The sequence below is a fragment of the Echiichthys vipera genome (genome assembly GCF_963691815.1).
Source record: "Echiichthys vipera genome assembly, chromosome: 12".
Lineage (NCBI taxonomy): Eukaryota > Metazoa > Chordata > Actinopteri > Perciformes > Trachinidae > Echiichthys > Echiichthys vipera.
The window spans coordinates 3,849,453-3,876,952 of NC_139837.1; the positions used below are offsets into that span (position 1 = coordinate 3,849,453).

At 43.0% G+C, this 27,500-nt stretch overlaps 1 protein-coding gene across 6 annotated transcripts in view; it reads left to right on the plus strand.

The window, feature by feature from the left end:
• Positions 1 to 27,500, plus strand: part of LOC310955098 (CAP-Gly domain-containing linker protein 4) — a 36,662-nt gene that overhangs the window by 1,377 nt on the left and 7,785 nt on the right. For 2 of the 6 annotated variants that reach the window (XM_083924844.1, XM_083924845.1), the window contains exons 1-13: positions 3,476 to 3,559; positions 4,592 to 4,723; positions 5,875 to 6,014; positions 6,549 to 6,642; positions 6,885 to 7,046; positions 7,341 to 7,459; positions 11,490 to 11,738; positions 15,844 to 15,979; positions 16,666 to 16,797; positions 20,670 to 20,765; positions 22,153 to 22,347; positions 22,461 to 22,595; positions 23,263 to 23,386. In XM_083924844.1, coding sequence (XP_083780970.1) covers positions 3,520 to 3,559; positions 4,592 to 4,723; positions 5,875 to 6,014; positions 6,549 to 6,642; positions 6,885 to 7,046; positions 7,341 to 7,459; positions 11,490 to 11,738; positions 15,844 to 15,979; positions 16,666 to 16,797; positions 20,670 to 20,765; positions 22,153 to 22,347; positions 22,461 to 22,595; positions 23,263 to 23,386 — 1,754 coding nt within the window. In that variant the 5' untranslated portion in view covers positions 3,476 to 3,519. Of the gene's footprint in view, positions 1 to 3,475; positions 3,560 to 4,591; positions 4,724 to 5,874; positions 6,015 to 6,548; positions 6,643 to 6,884; positions 7,047 to 7,340; positions 7,460 to 11,489; positions 11,739 to 15,843; positions 15,980 to 16,665; positions 16,798 to 20,669; positions 20,766 to 22,152; positions 22,348 to 22,460; positions 22,596 to 23,262; positions 23,387 to 27,500 lie in introns of those variants that run through there. The other 4 variants (XM_083924848.1, XM_083924847.1, XM_083924846.1 and 1 more) reach the window with 3 other exon arrangements.

A 27,500-nucleotide genomic window follows, 5' to 3' on the forward strand; every position in this document is an offset into this window, starting at 1 on the left:
TGTCTCGTCATTGTTTGTAAGTACTTTTTTTTAAGGGGCAGGCATTACCCATTAACTGCAGATATCATCAGTCATTGTGCAGGAGTGCCCGCTTGACACTTGTTGGATAAAAGTGCTTTCACTGTAGCAGCTGTGCGTGCATGCCGCAGCCCGCTGCTGTCACTGTCACAGCCACAGCCACTGGAGGAGGCAGAAGAGCAGCTAAGCACTTACGCCAGCATGACCGCGGCGCTGCGCATCTGGGGCAAGCAGTCAAATTTGGGCACTACTCATAAAAATAACCGCTTTTCAAGGACGACTCCTGCTCCTGTCATTCATACCAAAGAAGCGGTCGAAAGAACTGGATCAGTCGAGAACCCAACATCATTAGCACAGGTGTAACTGACTCCATTCCATTTAGGTGAGCGTGTTTACCTGGGTTGTGTTATTGTGCATGCTAGCTCAGTGTCATGGTCCACTGGGACAACACTATTCACCTGTGCCTTTCCTGCTATGACAAGTCAAAATACCTGCTGTGAAAAGGCCTTTTATAGAACTTGAACAGCCCCAAAATGCTGAAACAAAACCATAACTCCAAAGTACAAACTATTGTATTATAGTAGCTTGATTTTTTTAATCTTGTAGACTATACAGACAATGAACTATGATTCCAAGGTAATGTATGCACTGCCACAATCCTATTAAAGAAACTTTATTGTATAATTGTGGTGTTCAACATGTTCGAACACCCTGCAGTCAAACAAACGTTAGCATGTGTGGAATAAATAGTCACAAAGCAATGGGTGCCGAAATGTTCTGAGCTATCAGTTTGAAATGTGTCACAGTATTGTCTCTCCATTAGCTGTGAGGATGGGAGCAGGATGACATCATTGGTCGTACACACAAAGAGAGGCTTATTGCAAAAGTAGGCCATTGTCCCCAAGTCACACTGCAACGTCCTAATCTCCAGACAGCCAGTTAGTGACCTCACCGGGGCATCGAGCATATTTTATTCTGCATGATGATTGAATATGTCCTGTGTTTCAAATGGATCAGCTCAGGTATTAGACATAATGATATCTAGTTTATGCTTTTTTTCTGAGATTGGTGTGGGATTTATGACGTTTCACTTAATTACCATCTTTAAATGCAGGCCCTGACTGTAGTGTGACCACTATAGAGGTTCTTTAATGTTTTTCTTAGAGACTGCACAGTTAACAATTACATGAAGTTGACAAAATACATCTATCAGTGCGCGTGCTTCGGCATGTGTTGTTCAGTGAACCATTTACTCTCCAGGCTCTCAGTTTAAAGTTATCATTGTGATATTATTTCTACACTGTCATGTGCAGGACCCATGAGACCATGAAAGCCCGAAATGGCCCAGGACTTTAGTTGGAAGTTGTTAAATGCAGTTTGTTGTCCATATTGAGCTCTACTGTTATCTATACCTCATACCACTAAAGCTAGCCCATCACACAGCAATTGTAGTTGAAAATATTTTGAATTATATATTTTTGAACTTCATCTCATCTTCATCCGCTTATCCGGGGTCGGGTCGCGGGGGCAGCAGCTTTAGCAGGGGACCCCAAACTTCCCTTTCCTGGGCCACATTAACCAGCTCTAACTGGGGGATCCCGAGGCGTTCCCAGGCCAGTGTGGAGATCTAATCTCTCCACCTGGTCCTATCTCTAAGGGAGACTCCAGCCACCCTCCTGAGAAAACCGATTTCGGCTGCTTGTACCCGCAATCTCGTTCTTTCGGTCATGACCATATGTGAGGGTAGGAACGAAGATTGACCGGTAGCTCGAGAGCTTTGTCTTCCTCAGCTCTCTTTTCGTCACAACGGTGCAGTAGAGCGACTGCAACACCCCACCCGCTGCTCCGATTCTCCGGCCAAACTCACGCTCCATCGTCCCCTCACTCGTGAACATGATCCCGAGTTACTTGAACTCCTTCACTTGGGGTAAGGACTTGTTCATTTTTAACATGAAACAGTTCTTTTTACACACCAAATAAAACCAAAAACGACCTGAAAAACTGCACTCAGAATAAAAACTATGGCAATAATAACATTGTTTTGTCAGACCTTGTCCGAAGGCTGGAGTCAAATATAGTACAAGTACAATAGGCTTTTTTTCCCTTTTTCTTCTTTTACCAAAAACATTTTACCATCATGGATGTATGAAGAAAACTTGATGCAGCGTTAGAGGCGGGGCCCCGTTCAATCCTATGAAAGTCAGCTCAGTGGGTACCTTGCACGGCAGCTGGATTCTACTGATATCGTGTATCACACCTAACACAGGAAAATCCATCTTCTCGAGGCTTCAAGTAATGCGTTTGTATTCTTAGTCACGGTGAGCTGGCCAGTCAGTGTCATGTGAGGAGCTACTGGCAGTTGAGGGGGGAGCGAGGCGTGATGAAGACACAGAGAGGGGACTGTTCATTCTGAGGTTAGTGTAGATGCTGCAATAGCGTCGGTTTGATCAGAACTGGAGACTATTTTTTTAAGAATATAACTTTATTATAGACATCTCTTTCGCCATGTAAAGCCTAATTCGGACGGGATTAGTTTAATGTGGAGACGTGGGGTAAATTCATTTCTACCAGACGCTGTAGTCCCGTCCGAATGGGTCATGTCAGTAATTATTCTGGGGAGTAAAAATTAAGGCACTACCTCAGATATAACTAGTCCCGTCTGAATACGACCCTCTGTAAAACATTTGTTGATATTATGTCATATCCCGTCAACACGTAGTTTCCACATTCTTCTGAGCATGGAGGCGCTTGAAGAAGCATTCTTATCACTTTATTAGATAATCGATTCTGTCCTTTAGTTTCGCGGCTACTTCATTTCGTGACATCGGCAAGGTACGTAGCATGCACATGGCGACAGGCAGGTGACGGCAGCGCGAAAAGTGAGTAACCCCTCCCACCTCTGGTCGAATACAGGGATTTCTTTATCCTGTGCTAATTGGCCATTTATATTATAGAGGTAAGACTATTTTACCCCACATCCCCACATTAAACTTATCCCGTCCACATTGCTGTCCTCTTGCAGTGACTTCTATAATATGATCCTCTGGAGTGTAGGCATTCAGTATACTGTCAAGAGGTGCTTTAGTTTGCTGTCAAAGACACTGGCCTTTACAGCGAAGGACAGTCATCCTTATCACAACCACCATTTTGCTGCCCTTTTACGCTGTGTTTGTTTGCACTGTCACCCCACTGACACATTGCGGCTCTTATGGTTGACCAGTCAGATTAAGTGGCAGTGGGGTCAGCAGTGCACACGACTGGAAAGGGAGAGTGACATACCAGCCGGGGAGGGTCAGAAGTAAGAACTGGCTGTAAATAGCCTCTGAACCTGGGAGTAAGGGGATCAACAGGGTATAATCAGAGTGAGTGGGTGTTTCACTGGAGGTTGAGGAGGGACTGACCATGTGCTTGGGAGTTATTTTGAGAAGCAGCTCGGTTAGATGTTCTGCTGGACCCAGTCTGTGTCTCTTCATTTAAGCTTAGCTGGACTGGGAAGCTCTCATGGAGCTCAACAAGAAAGAGGATGAAGGAGAAGATGACAGTGAGTGTTGGTTGGTTTAGAAGCTTTTAGGCTCAGTGTTGTCCTTCCAGGCTAGGTCTGTGTGTCTGTGTGCTTATAGTTCAACCTCTTAGGGTTTCTGTCCTTTCCCCCCACCCTCCTGGTTTCCTTTTATATTGTCAGTGAGTTGAGTTGCAAGATCAGGCTAGTCGTTAAAGGAATACTATTGCAAATACTGTAAGTGTTGTCTTGAAGTTGTGAAGAAGACTTTGTTGCATGCCTCTATGGTGAATGGTTTCAAAAAAGGAGAAAAGTCTGATGCATGTGAAGTATTACCCAGGTCTCATTTATCTAGTCGTGCTCAGTACTTCCGTCACATGCACTCTCGCTAACACCTTATTATTTACAACAATTACTGCAGCTTGTTGGCTGTTGTCTGAGAAGCTTGTGCAGGCGCATTACTTGTCTGGACGATTCTCACGGATGAGTAGGGGTACTGTTAATGTGGCTGTCTTCACAAATACAAGGCAACAATATACAAATGGTTATTGTGAATAGTGAATTATTCCTTCACCATTAACCTTTATCTATTCTAAAGTCCTCATGGAACTAAAATCATCACTTGAGGTCTGTTTTTGGCAGTAGAGATGTTCTTATTCTCAGTCCCAAATATCAGATAATATTGGATTGTTTGAGGCTTTCATGCACTTAAACCGCACATGATGATCATATTTTACCTCAGTATGTACGTCTACATCCTTTGTATAAAAGCATATGATAATAATTGTCTAATTCTCCTTTACTGTATAATATAATATATTCGTTGCAACTTTTAGTGTTGCACTTTCATTCCTTTAAGGCTGTTGGTACTGTGATATTTTACTGCCTATATGTTTTTGTCTAACTACTAAATTCCACCTTACATACAGTTAACTATGCTGCCTTTGGTGCCAGATGAACCGAAACCTTCAGTGAAGTCATGTCTCACAAAATAAGTGGCGTTCTCGCTGCTTTGTTGAAACCAGACCTACTTGGGCTCTCAGAATAGGTTGTCTAATATTGTTCTTGCCACAGGCCCTGAGGGGGAGATGACAAAGGAGGATGTTTCAGAGCGTGTCGAGGGAGACACCGTGCTGGACTGGGCCTCTTCCCATCAGCGGCCGGTTATCCACCAGGTGGCCTCTGCACCCATGCCTAGTGACTGTGGTGAGGATCCGCACACACATTTAGTACATATGCACACTGGAGCTGTGTGACATTTCAGGTTACTACAGTGCAGGTCACTGTTGTACAGCTTAAAAAGAGCTCTTTAGAATATCTTTTTGACCATGCAGTCAGAATAATGTTTAGCCCATGACACCCTATAAAAACAATATCAGCGAGTTATGATTGTTGAGCATTTGATGAGTGCACCACTAAGAGAGACTAATAAAGATTCAAGTGGTAATGATCAATGATGATGGTGATTATCCTGATGGGACGAGATATCAAGGTCCCGTAACCACACTTAACAACAATGCAGATGATTCTAGTTTTAGGGTGGCAGGTTTCTATTGCATCTCATTAGTTATTGTCATCGTATCATAGTATCCTTTTTAATATTGGGAATATTTAAACACAGTTGTAATGGCTTAAGATAACATGAGGCGATGACTGTCGCTGAGTTATCTCTGAAATACCAGATTTTCAAATAGCAGGTAAATATGTTGGTTCCAGTTTATATACATATACCGTATAAACTGTATTTATACATACATACATATATAAACAAACGTGCCACCTTAAAACTGGAATGAGTGTATATACACATCTCATGCAGTCCAATGTGTTTGTACGAGTATATTAAAAATGATGTATCTATTCCTAAACAGGTGATATCAGCTGTAATAGTTGAGTTTTAAATTGAGTGGCATACAATCAATTTTTCCACTCATGTGGTCAGAAGTCGGCATAGATGGCTCTCAAATGAGCTTCTTATATGTAATATAGATAGTAAAGCAAATGCAGAAGGTTTGATGCTGGTTAAATTCTAAGTGTTGGTATTCACTATGAAAGCCAAGCCTATTTGTTTTCAGCCTCAGTCGGGCTCTCTACCGCTTCATTTGGTTCACAGCATGCCATTGGCTGTCACATCAGATTTTCATTTGCCTCTGCAAGCACAGCAAGGGCATTTCCCAAGATTATTAATTTGATTGAATCGATTGAAACGTGTGTTGCAGAGAGTTAATGTATGTCTGTACGGCAGCGTTTCACACATGCTCTCTTCACACAAACAGAAAGCCACTTCCAAGATTCAAGGTGGGTTACAGCACAGTTAAACTGTATCCATGTCGTTTTTGTCATCTCGTCACCTCCAGAGTTCGCCTTCTTTGACCCCAGTGAGCCGCAGTGCAAGGAGGTTCTTCTGGATCCCAGCACCACAATACCAGAGCTGTTCGCTGTCCTCAGGCAGTGGGTGCCTCAGGTTCAGAAGAACATCAACCTCATCGGCAATGAGGTGACTCCATCCAGCAAACCCTTTTCTGTCTGTTCAAGTCACAATTCAAAAACCCTACTCATTGAATTATTTGCAAATCAATAAAAAACAATACTAAATATGGTAACTGAAAACACCAGAATACTTTAGAAGAAAATAAACTTCTGTTTTCTGGTTGTTGGTGCCAACAGCCAGAAAACTGCCAACCCACCCCCAAGCCACCTCCACGCAGACTTACACAAAATAGCTGCAATGCAGTAAATTGCGCAGGGAAGCACTTGTCTCAAGGGTAAAAGCAGGAGATTATTTTCTCTTACTCTCTCACTTAATAACTGCCACCCTTGAGAAATAAATACCTTGTTTCTGTGTCAGTTTGCTCAACATTTCTCGTCCAAATTTAAATATGTAGAGTAGAGTTATGAGAGGGGCCCAGCTTACTTGTCATTTGTCAGATAAGTGCCCCTGGAGATTCACTTTAAAACCTATTATGTCATATTGCTGCACAGTGACACTAGCGCTCCTTAGTGACATGCTGCACATCCTGTCTTTGCACAGATCCTAAAGAGAGGCTGCGGTGTGAATGATCGAGACGGTCTGACAGATATGAGCCTCCTGCACTACTGCTGCAAGGCTGGGGCCCCGGGCATCGGTCAGTATTGACTGGGGTGTTAAGTGAACACTCTCAGCTGGAATATAAGTGTGTACACGTTCTGTTTTCTGTGTGTTAGTTTATCTTGCTTCTCTGATATTGAACATAATCCTGTAGAACTTGGTAAGCACTGCTATTCATCAGTACTTCTCAAACACAGTCTCTAAAGCTGAAGTTATGTCATGTTGCTACGCCCCCGTCTCCCCTCACACACACACATATGTGTTCCCTGTGTTCCTCAGGGGATGCAGAGACAGCTGTCAGCTTTGCCCGTCAGCTTCTTTCCATGGGCGCTGATCCCAACCTTCGCTCACGCTGGACTAACATGAGGGCCCTGCACTACGCTGCCTACTTCGACGTGCCCCAGCTTATCAGGGTGGTGTTGCAGGCCTCCCAGTCTGGAGGTAAGAGCAGAGCTGCAACGAGGGGGGAGAGGGGGAAGGTTGTTCGTGCAGGAAGAACAGGGCATACATTTCTGTTTAACATGACCAACTGCAGTGGCACTTAAAGCCTCAGTAATTAACCTTTTTTCTGTGGTAAACATACAGAGTTTGGGTTAAAGTAGCAATACTTGCACAACTACAGGATTTCAACTTTTTTGGCGTCTGAGTGCAAAAGGCAACTATTAGAAGTTCATAATGTCAAAAAATGCACATCAATCCCATAAAACAATCCTCATTTGCCTTTTTTCTTTATAGAGGTAGATGCCACCTGTAGTGACTTTGACTTTGGCACTGCCCTGCACATCGCTGCGTCCAACCTGTGCATGTCAGCGGTCAAATGCCTCTTGGAGCTGGGAGCCAACCCTGCCTTCAGAGTAAGTTACAGTGCTTTCTCACGTACGCTCACATGCAAGTTTGACAGTCACAACTGTTTGACATCAGGACCACAGAAACTCTACACATCTTTCATCACAGACTGAAAACTCATCTCCACATTGACCCCTACCATAAATAAAAAAACACTTTCCATCTCTTATTGTCTCAAAATATAGCACTTGAAGAAGATCACCATATTTGATGAACTTACATGATTCTTGCACTTCCTGGGGTTGCATATGAATGCCCACAGGGGTTGTTATTAAGAATTTAAGAATAAGAATTATTACTTTATTAATCCCGCAAGGGGAAATTCAATTTTTTCACTCTGTTATTATTATTATTATACAGGTTCCACACACACACACACAGGCCCGAAATACACACATGCACAAACTGGACCTCTATACATGCAATTAATGGAGAGATGTCAGAGCGAGGGGGCTGCCAACGGCTCGACACCCAGAGCAGTTGGGGGTTCGGTGCCTTGCTCAACAGCACCTCGGCAGTGCCCAGGAGATGAACTGGCACCTCTCCAGCCACCAGTCCACACTCCATTCATGGTCCACACAGGGACCAGAACCGGTTCCCAGCCGAGTCACCTCTGCCGCCCGATATCCACATTAACTTGAAGATGAAAATACAATTCTTGTTATTTAAGTTAAAATGAAAAAATTACAAAGTTGTATGGGCGTTATAATCATATGCAAATTGGCATGCTGTTTGACATTTAATTTTAAGTTGTCACCACTGTGCAGTCGGTATTTGCAGATTAAAATGCAATATAAACAGTGTGACCTAAATTTCCATTTATGTAATTATTCAAGTCAAAATGAAAAAAGTAGTTTTCTAACAATTTCATTTTCATATTCAAAGACTTAACCTGCTCTACAGTGGGCAGTATTTAAATGTTAAATACAATGTAAACAGTGTAGTTTGTGCAAGTATTATTTAACTACTGTAATTACACAACCACCCCAAAGCACAGTCAGTCCTAAAAATGAAAAACTACCACGTTATAGCTTCACTCTGGTTGTTTGTCTCACAGCTATGGCATTGGACTTCATTAGATTGTGGCTGTCGAGGACACTGCCTCCTCTCCCTGCGTTGCTCACAGACGTCATCAATCATGACTCCCTTGGACATAGAGACATTTCCTTCCACAAACTACTTCCACAATTTTCCCACAATCAAATTCCCAAAGCCTGTAATGTGATGTAATCCCTCCTAGCTCCTCCATTCGCTCCCTTACAGAATTACAGTGGAGACCTTAAAATGAAGTCCTTTAGGGACTCTTTCAGGCGACATATTGTTCCACTTTAAAATATTCAGTTTCTGACTCGATTGGCTGAAAACACCCAAACAGGCAATTGTTTGCAATATAAACAGACGTGTTTTGCGTAGACCTACCACTTTAACATCTCAGTGCTCAGTCTGTCTGTCTTGTGTCTTCCTGTTTCAGTGATTTAAAGCCTGGTTTTGAGGGGTTTGTTGAAGAGCCCCGATCAACTGTTCCTTTGAATTGAAGGATATACAGCGGACCCTGATAGATAGTAATGTGGCATGAAGACTCTACAGTCGGTCATAGCTACCATACTATTACTGGCATCTTTCACTGTGCCATTATCATCCCTTATAATAACCAGAAGGCTTTTTCAGATCCATCAAAGCTGTCTCTGAACAGAAATGGTGCTTGTTCTTTGTATGCACTTACTTTCCCACTGGAGGTCACCAAAGCACTGTGCACCAGAATCCAGTAATTCCTGTTCTCAAAGATGAGTGCAGATGCTGAGTGTGTGAATGCCAAGCTTGAAAAGCACGTAAACCCTGGTTAATATGAACATGCTTGTTTTTTGTGTTTTACCCTTTTTCTTTAGAGATTTTCTGGATGACAGAAAGGGACGTTTGTTCCTTATCTTGCCCATTAAGGGGAGACTATTTTCTGTCTGCTTTACTCTTTAAGGTTTATAAAGTCTGCTTTCAGTTAGCCCTCCAGATATGTTGCATCTGTAACATGCAAGTTCTGATATTGCTATGCCTTTTTTCCCCCCAGTGATCAGCTTTATAGTTTGAAAGGACCGATATGTTTACTGTGAACCAACGGATTTTATTTGAGGTACAGACCAGTCGTGTGGCTGCGTCAGTCATAATGTTGAGTACGTAAGAGAAAAATGCACAGACACGCAAAGAAACGTCACTATATGTTGTCTGGAACATGTAAAACCAGTTTCAGAGTAGAAAATATAGTTTAGTTAAACAATATGTGCATTGCATCACTGTCAGCCACATTTGTCAACCCCATACATCATTAGTATAGGACTGTGCACTGATATGTGATGTACTGGAATGCTCTTACTACCAAAATGTGACTTGCATTTGAAACATGTCGGCGGTGGCTGGCAGTGGAGTATAAGGCGTGCTATCAGAGCCAAGAAATTCAGTTTAAAATCTCCTTCCCTTTTTGAGTAAAGGTCAGACTTGGAAGTGGTTTAATTTGATATTTCTCTTCTCAGACTCAGCAGAGATTTGTCACAACAAATCGTGGATTTGGGCAGTGGAGAGTTTTACAAGGATGGAAAAATAAAAAATGTCTCTGGCCTTTCATGCTTCCCTTACCACACATCTTCAGGCTTAATGGCTATAGAAACTCATCAGACCTTCATTTTATAACAAGGTGTTGATTTGAAGTGAGCCCCTGTTGCAAGTCGGTTTGGTATGTGGATATATCTTCATTCCATAGCTGTTCACAAGCTCACTGCGTGGTGTATTTTCCCACTGTACTCTACATATTCCTATACAACAGCTGGTGTTGTTTTGGATTTTATGAGTGTACGAGATATTTTTCAAGTCTTCTGTCCCCTTGTACGTATTTGATATTGGATAAAAAGTTCAGTACAGGCTCAAAGTGGACCACAGACTTTAATTGAGACTTCTTTGGCACGGCGTTGAGAAAAACTGAGCATTGTGATTTCCACAGAGTGGATTTATTGCAAGGCTGCTGTATTGCATTGTTTTAATTGCCCAACTGTTCCAATAAACTCGATTAAAACAAATAAACAAATATCTTCACATTTGAAGATGAATACAATGGATGCTCACACATGCCGTAGAACATATGCTCATTGGGAGAGTAAGAGACATATGGCAAATGGGTATTTTATTACTTTAAAGTATAGAACCTGTCCTTTTAACTACTGTTACTACTGTTAACTACTGGCAGAGTGTATGACGGCCACAGTATGGATTTTCCAATACCATTTGTCCCACGTTTGCACATCTGATGAGAGTAGGTTGAATCTTGTAAAAACATATAAAAAGGTAATTTAAATCCACCAAAACTAAAAATCAAACTGTGAACTGAACATGTCTTTCCTTGGACCACTCCTGTCTCTAAAGACATAACACAAAGCAGGACAGACACATTAATTCAAGCTGTTGCAGATTAAGTGGTGTGTACATTGGCTCAGCGTTGCAATGTGAAAAACAGGCCTTGGCAATGAAAGACAAGCTTCTCTTTGATGTTTATCAAAGACCACTCACATTGTTGCTTGAGGGGATGGTGAGCACGAGTTCGCCCCAGTTACTCCAGCACAGTGGAGCCCAAAGAGGTTCCCTCGTCTGTCGCGCTTCCACAGCAGTCTACTCTCACCTTCACTTACACCTCTTCTTGCTGATTCTGTCTCAGCTCTTAGTGACTTGACTAAACTTCCACGCTGTTTCCCTGCTGAGCCTCTGCTTCGAAACACAGGTGGTGGTGGTGGTGGTGAAGGTGGGTGCTGTTCTGGGAGCAGAGATAAGATTAAAGATTCTGTGAAGCCCGGCATCCTTGTTAGAGAAGTGATACCTGAATTTTTGGAAAGTGGAAGCAAATACAAAAGTTGTAGCCTGTCATACCGCATTTGCTATTCATCAATATTGATCATTTATATTACATTTACTTGGCATGCTGGCAAATACAGAAAGTATTGGATGTTATTCAACATTTTGTCATCAATTTCCTGTGCTTTTTTTCCTCGTCTCTACGTATAGAATGAAAAAGGGCAGTGCCCGGCAGACGTGGTGCCGGACCCCCTCGACATGCCCTTGGAGATGGCAGACGCAGCCGCCGTAGCCAAAGAACTCCGGACTTTTCTTAGACAGGTGTTACCCAGACCCAGGTCCCCTCTGCCACTCGCACTACAAGCCCAGTCCCTCCCTGTTCTCTCAGATAAGGCCAGGATACAGCTGGCCACCATGGGAATCCGACTAGGCGACCGTGTGGTGATAGCTGGACAGAAGGTGAGTGGTCAAGAACAATCATTAATATCTTAATTAATCCTTTAATTTCAGCATTTTCAGAAAAGTTTTTTTAGAAAACTTTTTTTTATTTCCATGTCTCCAAGTGGTACAGTAGAGGGAAGCTTCCCAACATGACGGTTAGAGTGTATACTTATCCAGTTACAGGGAGAACCTCTTCGCAGCAGCGAGCTAGTGCCGTGATTATTCCGTTCTACGAACAGTGAAAAGCTATTGCTCATGTCAACAGAACTCCACACTTTATCAGCAGCGGGGCTTAAGTGTGGAGAGGTTCATACTCTTCCAATCCAGCCCCCTTTATACAGGAGCCAGGCCAGCCTGCATGAGTCACCATTGCAGTGATAAGAACGTGATCCTTCACCATCCTCCCATCCATCCTACAAACTGGGAGCACCAGGCTCAGCTGGAAGCACCCAGGCTGGGGGTTGAACCCCGGTCCCTGCAGTTATCCAGCTGTTCACATAGAAATGTTGTTCTCTGTGTATCACTACAGAAGCATTGCAGGACAGGGAGCAGATTCACAGATGCACACTCAACACAAACATCGTTACTCACTGGCACTGAGCAGATTTGTATTTGCTTATGTGGATAAAATGTTTGGAGTTGAATTCCTGCCATGTCCTTTCAGAATTAGAAACAAATGCAGGAATATTTCCATGGGATTATTGTTTAAATTGATACATCTTACAAACACCTACTGTACTAACAACAGCACATAAAATGAAAGTGCACAGCATAAACGTCGAGAAAAGCAATAACATATTGTATAAGAGGGATTAATATACATTCAGCCTTGTGCCTGTTGCCACATTACATCATGCAGCTGTGTCATGGTTTATCCTATACAAACACAGAAGCCTTGCTTAATTTATCTACAATTATTTCAGCCCTGAACCCGAAAAATTGTTTCCAGTTGCTAAGCAACACCCTTTTGGCATTCTTCCAGCATTCAGGGTTATGTTTGACAGTTTATTCTGATGCATCATCAACATTTATCTGAGCATGTGTAAGTTAAGCAAACTCCTATCAGTCCTATTCAGTTATTGTCCATGTCTGGTAACCGTGTTAGGAGTTTTAGAAAGCTCATACTCTTCCTCTGTGCCCTGGGGATCGTCCTCTTTCTGTGTAGCTGTGAAAAGTGTAATGAGCTAAAGTGTTAATTGATAGATAAAGTGTAAACAAAGGGATACACCAGTGTAGTCACATACCAGAACTGCTATTATAAGCAGTCATTTAACTTTCATTGAGGATGTCCTTTTAGGCATGCAGTTTACTCTGTGGCTGCATCACACACAGTAGTTACTCTTCACTTTCACGTGTGCCTGTTTTAAAACGGTGTTTTTGAGTTTTAGTGCAGTTTTTTAAATTTGATTATTCAGTTCATTAAACTGGTCCTTACCTATGAATGTAGGCAAAGACTTTTACCCAACAACCAATTTATTTTTGCCCAATCCCAATGTAATGCAGAAAAATACTTAGGTGTGGTTACTCAACTTAACCACCCAACTTCAGTGCGGCACCGCAAGCCACGTGTACTCCTTTTGACAAGAAGCACACTTTGAAAGCAGTGGAGTTTAAGCCCCGTAGGTCAAATAATATACAGTCTTCTAACTATGTTCATGGCACATTTCAACTTTGACAATTTGTTACACAGTGCTCTTGCTCATAAATGCAATGAAATCCCTTGAAATCCGTGCTAAATCTTGCAAAACCGACCTTTTCCCAATGACTGATGTGTGCCTTTTGTCATCGGGCTGACAGCATGGGGCAAGTACACCCTGAATTTCTCTAGTGATCCAACAAAGCAGGTGAAAAAGACATCCACTCTTTGCCACTGGCTCAAAACCGCCACACATCTCTTTTGCACTCATGCTTCATCCTCATAGGTACGTGCTCAGATGCCCAGTTGAGCAATATCTGTGACATCCTTTCTCTCATCACTTGCAGCTGACTCTGCACTTAAGGTTGACATTTCCAGTCTCCACCAAGAACCCCCAAATACATGAGATTAATGTGACCAAAAGCCTGTAACTTTTATGGGAACCTGAACTCAGCAGAGGCTTAGAAAATTCCACTCCACAGTGTGACTCATTATAGGCCTATCTATGCAGTTGCATTACTCATACTAAACACCAACTCTGTTTTTCAGAATCCTGCCTACAGTCACCATGTCTGTTTTTTTCATGGTTGTGTCCAATAGGGCCATCAAACATTATCACTTATGCACCAACACAGGTACGGAAAAAATTCATAATGAGGCTCTTTTCCCAATCATTTCTGCTCGTCTTAAAACCTGCTTTTTTCTGCACTTCTTCTTCAGACATAGACAAGTTGAAGTCTTCCTGATCTTAAGGCTAGGGAATGCACCAATCCAACCCCTTCAGTACCGATACTTGGGCTTTGACTGTAATCAAGTTGTTTTTTTGAATATCACCCCAGTGCTACCACTCTGCTCGAGTTAAACATCTATTTTGCTGTGACATATTTAGGGCTATACGGTGGTGTAGTGGTTAGCACTGTCGCCTCACAGCAAGAAGGTTACAGGTTTGCATCCCGGCCTGGGCCCTTCTGTGTGGAGTTTGCATGTTCTCCCCGTGTCTGCGTGGGTTTCCTCCGGGTACTCCGGTTTCCTCCCACAATCCAAAGGCGTGCAGGTGTTCGGTTAATTGATGACTCTAAAATTGCCCGTAGGTGTGAATGGTTGTCTATCTCTGTACGTCTCTATGTGCCCTGTGATAGACTGGCGTCCTGTCCAGGGTGGACCCCGCCTCACGCCCGATGTCAGCTGGGATCGGCTCCAGCACCCCCGCGACCCCGACCCCGGGATAAGCGGTTGAAGATGAATGAATGAATGAATATTTTCCATTTAACAAGTAATCTCCTACAATATAACAGAAAAACAAATAAGGCACAGTTACTGTACCGTGGTCCTGTGGAAGGAAACCGCACTCATTCTGAAATGTTTGACAGAGACCTGACAAAGGATGCTTATTAGATCAGGGAGTTCCTCGTGCTCTCAGGACTGAGGAGTTTGAGGCATTTCAAATTGTATTGAGTTCATGGCCATAACAGAATAGATAACATGATGGAGTGGTTGGTTGAAGCCGTCTTTTGTAAGTTTTAAGTGTGAATTTCTCAAGTTGAAAACATCTTCCCTTGTTCAGGAATGCATATGTGAATTCGCTCTATCTGTTTTCAAGGTAAACACTGGTGATTTACCATGCAGGCGCTGGATGTGTAGCCTGCAGACGAATCAAAGGCAGTCAACGTGCATAGATGGTGAACTGTTGAACACAAATTATGTCCCTGGTGTTACTAAATAGTGGTCGATGCGGCCTATTACTCGCATTTAGCTTTGCTTTAGCCTTACTGCTAAGACTTGCGGTTCACTGTACACATTTTGAAGGGAACGCTTCATGGAGAATATAAGGATGAATTGGAAACAGCAAGTGATAAAGCTATAAGACTCCTCAAACACACATCAGCCTTTCATATTGTAAGCCCTAGTTAGCATTATTTAACTTTAATGGAAGAAAACCACTGGCCTCCATTATCAGTCCCCGCTTTTGCTATCTAATTAGGGCCCTTAAAATATCTTTATACCTTGGTAATTGTGGGTTTTTTGGTGTTTTTTTGTGATGTGCCTGTGCTGTGTGACCATACAGACAGTAAGAAAAAACAAATTCTAACCCGATTGTACATTTGCTCTGAAAGAATGAGCAATTAATAAATGTTTGTGGCACATTGAGAACAGAATTACAGTGTGCCAAGTTGTAGAGACTGGCTAATCAAAACTCTTATTATGTTCCTGGCTCTTTTTTGGCCTGTCTCATGATTTGATCTCTATTTCCCCTTTAATTGCTTGTTTCTTCTGCTGCTGTAGTTACCATAGACACATGAAAATGTTTTTGAGTTTCTGATCGAGAACCTGCCCTTGACATAACGCATACCATGGAGATGTAATTTCACACTGCTCGGTGTACCGAAAAGTTATTTCTCTGCATGTCTTGTTTTTGTTTTGATTTGTTTTGCACACTGTGTTCATATTTGTTTTGACTTTCTGGGGTGTATAATTTTGTGCACACAGATTGGAAGCCTGCGATTCTGCGGTAGCACCGAGTTCTCTGGAGGCCTCTGGGCTGGAGTGGAGCTGGACAAAGCAGAAGGGAAGAACGATGGCTCCGTAGCAGGCGTTCAGTATTTCACCTGTCGAGTCAAACACGGTAACATGGCTCCATCAACTTCTTCTAACATTCTTCCATTCAGCCCTGGGTTCCAGTAACCATACTACCATACTATTTTATATGCCAGAAAAAAAGATTCTCCCAATAGAAGAAGAAGAAGAAGAATTACTTTATTAGTCCCGCAACAGGGAAATTCGATTTTTTCACTCTGTTATTATTAATCATGTTACAAACACACAGGCCCGAAACACACACACATGCACAAACAGGACCTATATACATGCAATTAATGGAGAGATGTCAGAGCGAGGGGGCTGCCAATGGACCAGCGCCCTGAGCAGTTTGGGATTCGGTGCCTTGCTCAACAGCACCAGGAGATGAAGTGGCACCTCTCCAGCCACCAGTCCACGCCGAGTCACCTATGGACTGAGCTGCATCTAGTCGGATTTTGCAGTTTGCAAGCCAGCGTGCTTTTCTAGCTTGTCTGACCCACAATCCTTCAAAGCACAATGTTATGAAAGAGTCTGTCCCAATTGTATGCATCCTGCATGCATACAATTACTTGCACTACAAGTAAAAATAAGTATATGACTTGGAACTCAGTGGTATTTTATCCATCCCCAGGAATTTACATGTCCTTTTTGTCAGTTGTGCTGAAGTTAGCATATGCAATGTGTCTTTTTATCCCTTTGTAAATATTGACTCTTGTGACTTTTTTTTCACAGGAATATTTGCTCCCCTCTCTAAGATAAGCAAACCTTTGGAAAGACATAAAACCAGCACCAGAAAGACGTCCGCACCCACACGCCCCCCTCGTCGCATTGACGTGTCCCGCATCACCTCCAAGATTAACACAGGTAAAGAACCAAGTGTCAAACGGCTCATAGCATTACCATTAAATCAAAATCTGCCTTTGTCGTGTTTGGTAGAGGATCAAGATGTAAATAGAATACTATGTTACATCACACAAGGATTGCAATAAGTGTTAGTTGAGAGAGCTACGGATGGCTGAGCACTGCTCTATCTGTGTAAGTGTGAGCCTCACAGGTTGCCTGCAGAGCTCTGGCGGATGTACTGTAAATTAAAAAAAAAGACTCTGAATTCAATCAAGTCATAACATAAATTACAAAGGCAGTGAAACCGAACACACCGTAGAGTCCCGAGGGCAAAGAAATGTGTGAACTTTTGTGAACACAGGTGAAAAAATATAGCAGCTGTAACTGTTTCCTTATGGCACAGGTTATCTCTTGTGCGGTACCCTGGAGGAGGCCAGTAGTACATAATTAGAGACCACATATCATGTATAAAAAAAAAAAGAACTGCACCAACAACCTCATAGAAACGAACATTTTGGAGTAACAATATTAGAGTGGCCTTCTAATATTTCCTGTAAGGTGAAGAAATAATCCTTCAAGGGCGCTCACTTAAGGGGGTTTGGGACAGCTTACCTGGAGTACAAGCATCAATAGAAACAATTGCCCGTGCTTGTCCATTTTGTCATCACCTTTGGGAAGATGTGCTGAAAAAGTGTTGATGGTAATGGCCCCCCGTTCTCCACTAACTGTATTACAGCACTGTCCACATCCCGTGTGATGATTTGATGATCCTCGACCACCTCTCCCCTTCTACTAAATAACTAAATAAGCAAAAGGCTGTTTAATTCATCTAATCCATGGGTACTGGCATTCTCCGAAAGCACTGTGTAAATTGTCAGCAGCCTTGGATTGATTCTAAACTTTTCTTGGCACAGTTTGAAGTATGTAGGAGTCAGGGGAGACAAACTCTCCTACAAGCAATACAAATAAACAACTGAGGGGAGTCTAAAAATCTCAATCCAATCCTCTATGTGATGTTATTCATACTGCGTGATTTCTCAAATTAAGTTTGTTTTTTGACCGAGGTCACCCCTGCTTGTGTTTACCAGATCATTGTAGGTTGTTACTGCTCCGAACACGAGAAGCTTTTTCTACTTGAACACTACTGAGAGTTCAGTTTGTTCCCTTTTGTTAAGAAAAAACGGAAGAAAAAGCTGGAGTACTTCACCAAGTCAAAGAGAGGTTGCTTTTGGTTTAAATGAGAGAGAGAGAGATGTTGTTGTCTTCACACATCGACTACTATCTTAGCTGAGGGTGGCATACAGTTACAGCTGTCTTTTTATTGTAATGTGCATGGAGACCTATGCTACGTGTTTGTTGTCTGTTTTATTTTTGCACTTGGCTTTACTGTGACCTAACATTATCCTCTTCTAATTAGTCAATTAGATTCACAACAACAGAACAGTTTTTACACTAAGTGCATCTGTAAGCAAAAGAATCTTTAATATGCAAATCACAATCAGTTTTCATGCTGACACAGTGGGCCTCTAACCTACTGCTGAGGGAGTGTTATGAGTCACTCCGTGGTAACCAGACGAGGTCATGACTCCAGCTGATGGCTTTCTCAACTTTCCTCGCTCGTATAAGCCGTGTCACCGCACAGCAGGATTTCTTGCATCTGTGCTTTCATATTAATCTTCCTCAAATACTTTGAAAAGTAGATTCTGAACCAGTGCCAAACGATTGCATAAATTAGACTGCTGCACAGACCTTGCACTCACAGACCTTGGACGCCCATATCCTCAGCTCTTGACTAATGTTGTCTCATAATAAAGTCCAGTCACTACGGAACATTGCAGGAACTTTGTCTTGGTAGGCTTTTGTGGTTCCTGCGCCCTCTTGGGTTTACAGCTGTATTGTGATGGTATAATATCCATAAGGATTGAAGGCCAATTGATCTTGACGTGACTGGAATAGCATACCTGAGAGTGGCCTGTGGAATTTTGTGATTGATAGTCCAATTAGGCAGAATTTAATAACTGGGGCATAGACGGGCTGAATTACGTGGCAACCATCCATCACAAGGTGTACTTGAGTGCGTATGTGCAGCATGCAATGGGAGGGCGTGTGTGTCAGCACCTCAATACAAGCCAGGAACCAGACTTATTTATGGCCAAATACTTTCCAGGGCCTTTGTTAGCCATTTACAGCCCAAACTCTCACAGCCACCTGTGTTTTGGCACCACATTAGATCGGCAGGGCAGACAGCAGACAGTGTGTATCTATAGATTGAATGAGTCATTGTGCAACTGTCTAGTCTGGCTAACCAGAAGAGACTGACAGCAGAATGCCAGGCTGGCCCCCATTAAGAGTAGGTAAACTTTAGCTCAGGCCTCAAAGGGCGGGTGGGCACATAGACAACGCTCACAAAGCGCCGTTGCTTGATTCATAAAGCCTCAGTATGCGCTGCCGTCTATCACTCGGAGCGAATGTCAGTATGTGGAAAGGATAGATAGGGCCAGGAGGTCCCTGCGAGCTAAAGGTCAAGGACAAGAAATCTTTGGTATTCTGAGTCTTTGGAGTTCAAAGTAAAGACACAACTCTGCCTCTGAGGGGAACCTTTCCCATCTTCCTCTAAATGTGAACTGAAATGCCAATCAATAAATACCAGGCTGATATGAGATTCAATTTGGAGTTTAACTTAGAGGGCATGTTAATGAGCTGAGAGTAATGTGAGTCAGCTTATGTGGTAGATCTGTCTATGAATCAAATCCTCATGAGAGACGTTTATTTCTTCCTTAAATGTGTTCGGGTTCATGGATGTTAAATATTATTGCCTGTTAAAGAAGTCTAAAAGGCTTTTGCCAGTTTAATGGAAGAAAGCATTGAAGTCAACAAATAATATGAAAAGTTAAAAGTTGATATTAAGTTTTGGTGCTAGAAAGTAGTTAATTATGTTTACCTCTGCAAGAAATGTTATTTTCTCAATGTGTGCTGTTTGAGTCAAGGTTCCTTTTGAAGTTTTTTTTGTTCTTTTGTATTCTCTGTCAGTGGGGCTTTTATGTGGGTGTAACTGCTTGTCTCAGCATATTTAAGTGTTTTTATTGTGTCAGTAATTCTTGTTTCAACGCTACTCGACAATGTCATGCCGTCCTTTTATTTCCATTTCTTCACTCCTGCTTGTTTTTTTATCTTCTTTGTCTCTGCCTTTAACTGCAGTTGTGCTTCACTGTGTCTTTTTAGTTTCCTCATTTGTAATTCTCTTTATGTCTCTAAACTTCATAAACTGCCTTTCTGCATATTGTATTTACATACACACCATCTGAGGTCATCATATTCAACAGATACAGCAACTATAGAAATACCACAGACATATTTATAAAGGTCCTAGTTCAGCTAATCTAAAAGAATACATTCATTCATCCATCTTCAACCTCTTGTCCCTGTCGGGGTCACAGGGGGCTGGAGCCGATCCCTGACATGGGGCATGAGGCGGGGTCCACCCTGGACAGGACGCCAGTCTATCACAGGGCACATAGAGACAAACAGAGCAGACAACCATTCACACCTACGGGTGATTTAGAGTCATCAATGAACCGAACATGTGCACGTCTTTGGACTGTGGGTGGAAACCGGAGAACCTGGAGAAAACCCACGCAGACACGCGGAGAACATGCAAACTCCACACAGAAGGGCCCCACCCGCGCTGCGAAGCTGGAACCACACCACCGTGTAGCCTCAAAGAATACAGTGACTTTGAAATTGCTCAAACATTATAGAACATCGATGTCACACTTGTATGTTGTCTTCCAAGCACTTACCTTACTAAGATATATTATATAATATATAAGAATATTCCCTGTGTTGCAAAGTAGTCACTGTGTCTCTTTTTGTCTGTTTGTGTGGGTGGAAAGGTTTATCTCCATCTGTCAAAAAAACCCTTGATAATCAAAAAAGTCCACCCGGTCCCACTCAGGGCACAGAGGGAGACGCCTCAGTGACAAAGACAGGTACTGCACTTCCAGCCGACTGGGCTGTAATGTACTGTGTATCAGAGAGCAGGATGTGGAGTGGGGGTTGCATTATTTAGTAAAATCTCTCTTTGGATCAAACAGTGGAAACTGTTGAAATCTTAGCTCCACGCACTCCTCACTCCCCCGTCTCTGATAACCAGTGCACCTTAATGCTTGAATCCAACATCATGATCCATCTGAGGGCAGATCTAAAGGAACATAACAAAAAGTACTGCATTTCATTCATGTAGCTGGTACTTTGATTAGTGCTGCATTTGTCCTTGAAACATCATTTAAAAATCTGATCTGATCGGGTGTTATGAGAAACAAATAATCTGGATTCTAGATCGTTTCCTCAACCTGAAAATACAACATTCATTTATCGAATTTCTACTTAGAATGTATTTAACCAGTAAAGTCATATGATATTAAAAAATCTATGCTGGCAGCTCTGTAGTTTTGGTTTCATGCACAATGACCAGTGATCAATTAAGGCAGTGAAGGAATGAATAACTCCTAACAGAGATCACAGAATCAGCAGCTTCAGACGTTATCTCTGTGTATCCGCCCACTCTTGGGGGCCCATTAGTGAAGGCTTACGATTGAAAACAACTTTAGGCAAATGTTGTAAAGTTTTCTTCCCATCATTGTCTGGGTTCCAGTGTGCTTGTAGCTGAATATTCCCTTTGTCTAAAAACACTTTGGCTCAGATTTAATCAATTAGGCGCCAAGAGTCGAGCACTTAATGAACTTATGGCGTGTGAAGGTCTGTAAAAGTCACAATCTTAATGAGGTACTGCGATCAAATGGCCTTTTTAAGAGTGAAATCCCGTTCTCTTATTCTCTCCGGTTTAAAGAGGGGATTAGCATGTTGGCTCGTAATTGGACCTTGATAACAGGAAACGCAACTGTGAAAGATCAAGCTCACTTGGTTTGTGCTGCCATAGAAACACGTGACACAGCTGCTCAGATGTCTGAAAAAGAAAAGTAGTAATTGTCCAGATCTCTGAGTGCTGTAGAAACTGTCACGTTTAGAAGAGCAACATGGAATAAAAGGCTGAGGTTCATTATTTCAATAGAATTACTAAAGTGCCCGATGTAAGCCTGAATGGATGGATGCTGGGTTCAGCATTAAGAGGGGTGGCACACAGCTTGTGCCGTGTGATTTTAGACAGAATAATAATAATATTCAGACAAGACAGTCAGTACATAATAAACGCTAGCATGAAATGGATAACAACACTTACAAATAATATCCCAGAGAAGGGTTTCATAAATTAACCTTTAACTGCGTTTTCTTTTCAGTCACTTGTTTTGTCGGCTTCTTCCTTGACCTGTCCCCTTGTGTGTCTTGTCCCTCATTCCTCTGTCAATTTCACCACAGGTGTTCTCTCGCGCTCGCTCTCCTCTTCGTCCTCTTCACTGGACTCTCGGCATGGGCCGGGTGCCCGACCTCGTCCGCTACCAAGGCAACGTCTACCTGCTAGGCAGCGAAGGGAGCGCACTTCCCTGAGTCCCAGGACCACGCCCTCACCGGCCCTCCGCTCTTCTCCTGACACCACTGCACTTAACACTGCAGGTCTGTTTTATTAGATAATAAATAATGACTTTAATGATGTTCCTTATTATTACATAGTTCTCCAGTGGAATCAAATGGGGTAGTGATTTTTTTTATTTATTCATATCTCCCAGGCCTTCGAAGCCGAACCCACTCAGCTAGTAGCTCTGTGTGTGGAGGCCCTGAGGTGCGCCTGGGGGAGAGGGTGCTGGTGGTAGGCCAGAGAACTGGTGTAGTCCAGTTCTATGGAAAGACCAGCTTTGCTCCAGGTAAGCTGTAAAAACTTTTTCTACCTGCAAAGAGTTAACAATTGAAATCACACAAAAATATTGATTTTGATACTTTAATATTTCATCATTAATCCTCTCTTTTTTAGGTAGATGCTTTGAAACTTTTCCTTTGGTAAAGTCTTTGGTGGACTTGTACTTTAGCTCCTTTCTAGTCTTCCCACCCCTCAAAAAGCTTTCTCCCAGTCACACACACACATCCCACATGCCATCTGCTCATCAGGATCTAATCTGACCATTCAACACCTATGGTTGCACCTATGGGAGCATCCTGCCCAAGGACACTTCGAACAGCCGATCTTCCAATTAGTGGACAACTTGCTCTCCCTCCTGGACCACAGCTGACCCCTTTTCATCTGTGTTATCTGGATGACACTTCACACCTGAATCCTTAGAACAAAGATTTTCAGCAAATGTGAAATGTGAATTGTAAATTGTGCCATTATTTCTAAGGATAGTAAATTCACATTTTGAAATGCTCACTGAGTTTCCTACAGTTACTCACAATAAATTAATATCACCCTCGTAGCCTATGGCCAGTTGGGTTGTTCAGAAGCATGACTACACCCCCAATGAATAAATAGGCGTCCCAATATGTGTTTAATGTTGAGAGTTAGTTTGTTTTTTGACTGTCCTGCTGTCCATGCAGGGCTCTGGTTGGGCATTGAACTGGACAAACCAAGTGGTAAGAATGATGGATCGGTGGGAGGAGTGAGATACTTCAGCTGCCCTGCAAAACACGGCGTATTTGCTCCTCCATCTCGTGTTCAAAGGTGAGTGCAGACCCTTTTAAAGTAGTTTATATTTTTTCAATATTGACTAATGGTGCCTTTTCGATGGTTGCCAGTGGCCACCCACAGAAGCAAATACCGATTTGTCAGTTCAGAGCAGATCTTTGAATTTGACACTATGCACTGAAAACCCTGAGGTTGTGTTTCATTGCCCTTATCAATACAGCTGATGACACTAATGAGCTCCTTTGACAGTGTCATTTGTGCTCATGTTGACATATTTGATTTTGCCCTCCGTGTAGCAAACGGTCCTCTGTGCTTGTGATTAAAGGGAGTCAGAGTTGTCAAACTTAAAGCCTGGGGCCGTCGCCCGGCATTACTCCTCACTTTAATGAGACACAGACGCCATCATCCCTGCTTTTAAATCAATATTTACAAATGTATCTACGGTTCTATGATTCGCGGATGACCGAGGCGGTTTATTAAGCACTGAATTAACTCTTTGCACAATTGCAGTTTGAGTATGTATACCAACAATGTCACCTGTGACCCCTGGATGGACCAAGAGAGGCTTTATCTTCCGGTGTGATCAGGGGTTGAATCTTCTCGGCTCGAGTGCTCTGGCCGAGTGGCACCTCACACCAGGTGGTAGAGGATGTTTACTTATCCCATATGCGAGGCAAATGACATCCGTCACCCTGTGGAAGAGGCGCCGCTTGGAGAGAGCACAACCTTTTATTCAGGCCACCATAGCAGAGGAACAGTTGTTCTGACAGCCAAATGCCAGCCCTGCAAAACAGGCTCTCAGGGCCCGTGCTGGGCACAACATATCTGGTCTGTCTGCAACCTTGCCTGGAGGGGGGTCAAACTGTGCGAGCCACAGAGGTTGATTAAGGTGCGAATGTGACAGCGCTTTTGTCAGGAAAGCAGTATTCAGCCATAAAGTGACACCTGAGCCATCCAGGTTCCATCTCAGACATGAGGCGCTTACTGATAGGGCGTGCAGCTCACTGACACACTTTGCTGAGGTAATTGTCAGTAGGAAGGCAGCCTTACCCGATACTCACTTCCGCTCTGCCTCTGCCAAGGGCTCAAAAGGAGGCTGGCACGATAAATCATAAACGAAAAAAAATGGTCTCGATGGCTTATTTGATGACCCAATTTTCCTAAAAAGAACCTGGAATGATGTCACACCGTAATTTCCCATTAATGCCGGGGAGAAGAAGAAGCACGTACGCTGCCTTCACCGAAAGAGATTACAAGCTACAGACAACAGTTAGCTTTAAAAGACAGGGGTTGCAATTAAATTCAATCACATACCTGAGACCCGGAGAGGTGAAGTAAAAGTCTATCATACCATAGTGGTGCCGTCGCAGCCCTTGGAGGACGAACCAAATGTTGCTGCTCCGACCGACACGGTCACAGGGCTACCAGCGATGGTAACTTCTTTAGTTAAATTTCAATGCACACATATAACATACATAAAACGCAGATCCCCTGTGGACACCGGAAGATATAGCCTTTCTCGGGTCATCGAGGGGTCGCAGCCACCATTGTTGATATACATACTCTAACTGCGCTTGTGCAAAGGGATAATTCAGTGCTTTATGCGATGCCTCTGGCTGTCAGCAGGGATGAAGAAGAATGCATTATGGATATCAGGAATGTGTTTTTCATTTGTTTAGGTGAGAGATGTGGGGAGGTTATATTTTATCAACAGCATGTGGGATGTGTAAGAATTCCTTTTTAAAAAATGTTTTTAGTGATACAAATGTGTTCCACTGTGTGGGAAGCTAATATATATACTGTACATCATACAGGCTGTAATACCTTCTTTCATTATTGACTTCCCTATTATTGTAATTATGGGTCTAATTGTAGACGAGGACAGAAATTGGATTTCAAGGATTTTCTTTTTCATTGAAATGAAAACGGCTACAAAATGTCAACTGAATGACAGCCAGAGCCCATAAAAGACCTGGCTTTGTTGAGAACAGTAACTAAATTGGCTTCTGTATACAAAGGGAAATCAGTCGCACATAAAGAAAGATTCCGCTGCGGTTTGGGAGGTAGGTCGTGGGTGTTTAACGCGACCAGTCAAAGACGCAGCGACATCAGTCACTGTTATTTCCTTCAATGCCTCCAAAGTCTGGAAAGTCAATTTGACAAGCAAACGAGTGTCGAGCAGTTGCGAGTGTGCAGGGACGGCCGACCTTGCGCTCTTCACAGCCCCGTGCTCGGGGACTGCGTATGTGCACGTGGAGCAGAAGTGATCCCACGTGAGGCTGCTTTTCCACTCGAGGATGCTGTGCAGTGCTTGCGCCCGCTTTTTTCCTGTGTACCATAATTATCAAGTGCTGCTGAGATTTCACCTGTCAGGTGAAGCAAAGCCATGTAAGCGGAGTGGTCTTTACCAAATCCACACTGATGTCTATTTGCAACTAACGGCGCCAATGTTCCACAGAGAGTGAGTCAGACAACTGAGCGATGGACGACTGGAAAAAGCAGACGGATATATCTGACTCATGTCGGATATTGTAGGATACTGTGCTGCGTGTCTCATCACAAAACCTTATCAAAAACTGGGCTGATAAATCTCTCTATCTCTCTATCTCTCTCTCTATCTCTCTCTCTCTATCTCTCTTTCTCTCTCTCTCCCACTCTCCCAATCTCCCTCCTCTCTCTCTTCTCTTCTCTCTCTCTCTTGTCTCTCTATCTCTCTATCCCCTTCTTTATCTCGCTTTCTCTCTCTTTCTCTCTCTCTCTCTCTCTTCTCTCTCTCTTCTCTCTCTCTCTTGTCTCTCTCTCTCTCTCCATCCATCCCTCCCTATCCCTCTCTCTCCCTATCCCTCTCTCTCTCCCTCTCCCTCTCCATCTCCATCTCCATCTCTCTCCTCTCTCTCTTGCCTCCCTCTCTCTCTCTCTCTCCATCCATCCCTCTCTCTCCCTATCCCTCTCTCTCCCTATCCCTATCGCTCTCTCTCCCTATCCCTCTCTCTCTCCCTCTCTCTCTTCCTTTCCTTCTCCCTCTCCCTCTCCATCTCCATCTCCATCTCCATCTCCCTTTCTCTCTCTTCCTCCCTCTCTCTTTCTCCCTCCCTCTCTCTCTCTCTCTGTCCCTCTATCTGTCCTCCGCGCTCAAAGGGGAGTTTCTCTCAGTTTGAGCATGAAAATAAATAGCACCTCATCCTTCAGGCCACACCCTGAAAATAGACTCAAAGAAAGCAGACCCAAGCTGTCCAGTTCAGTCTTCTTCTTGTTTTATTCTCTTGTTCAGTTCCTGATGTGGTCTACTGTTCAGTTTACTCTTTTGTATAGTCTACTCTTGTCTTTCGTCACCTGTATCTAGCTTAGTTTTGTCTTTTTTCTTTTACAAGTAACCTTCTCTGTGTAACCAAGTGTTCCCGACTTTAATTTTGTGTGTTTTTTGTGATTAATAACATTCTATAAACCAGTCGATCGTCTGTTTAAGTCAGTCCTTGTGTTTTTGATACAAGCTAATTTATTTTGGCCGGTTAAATCAAGCTCTAGTCATCTCACAAAATTAGCTTACCTTTTAAAGTTTCTATCAAAGTCAAGCGTTCGCCAAGAGCTTGCAAAAATAGACCGACTGACTCTCATCCACCTAACTCTAAATGGTGTCCCTGCTGAAGATTTAGAGTTAACTAACCCTCGAAGCTTTAAAACCTGTTGCCAAGGTAACTGTATCAGCGTCCGCTCTCGAGAGACTGTCGAGTGCCGCCCTTTGGCCTCTGACGAATCCTCGACGACCCGGTTCTGCTGCCTGCGTTTCACGAGAGACCTGGTGTTTTGTGTTGTGTGCGTCTGAGTGGAGCAGTTCTGGGGCTGTGAGACACGATCCTCTTCCTCCTGGATTCCCTCTTCACAGCTGGGTGTCTGGGGAGGGGACTTGAGTTGGTAAGAGATGCATCTGGTGACCACTGGCCATTTCATATCAGACTTTTCCTTCCAATAAAAATATGATTATGGAATAGCGTTAAATATAGCTTTGTTAGCTTTAAGTGCTCTATTTAATATCATAGCTTTTGCCACCACCCATTGATTTCCTGTGTTATTGTCATGTGTGTCATTTCATGTTATAGCCTATTATATTATTTGTATATATGTGTGTGTATATATATTCGTAGTTAAGTGA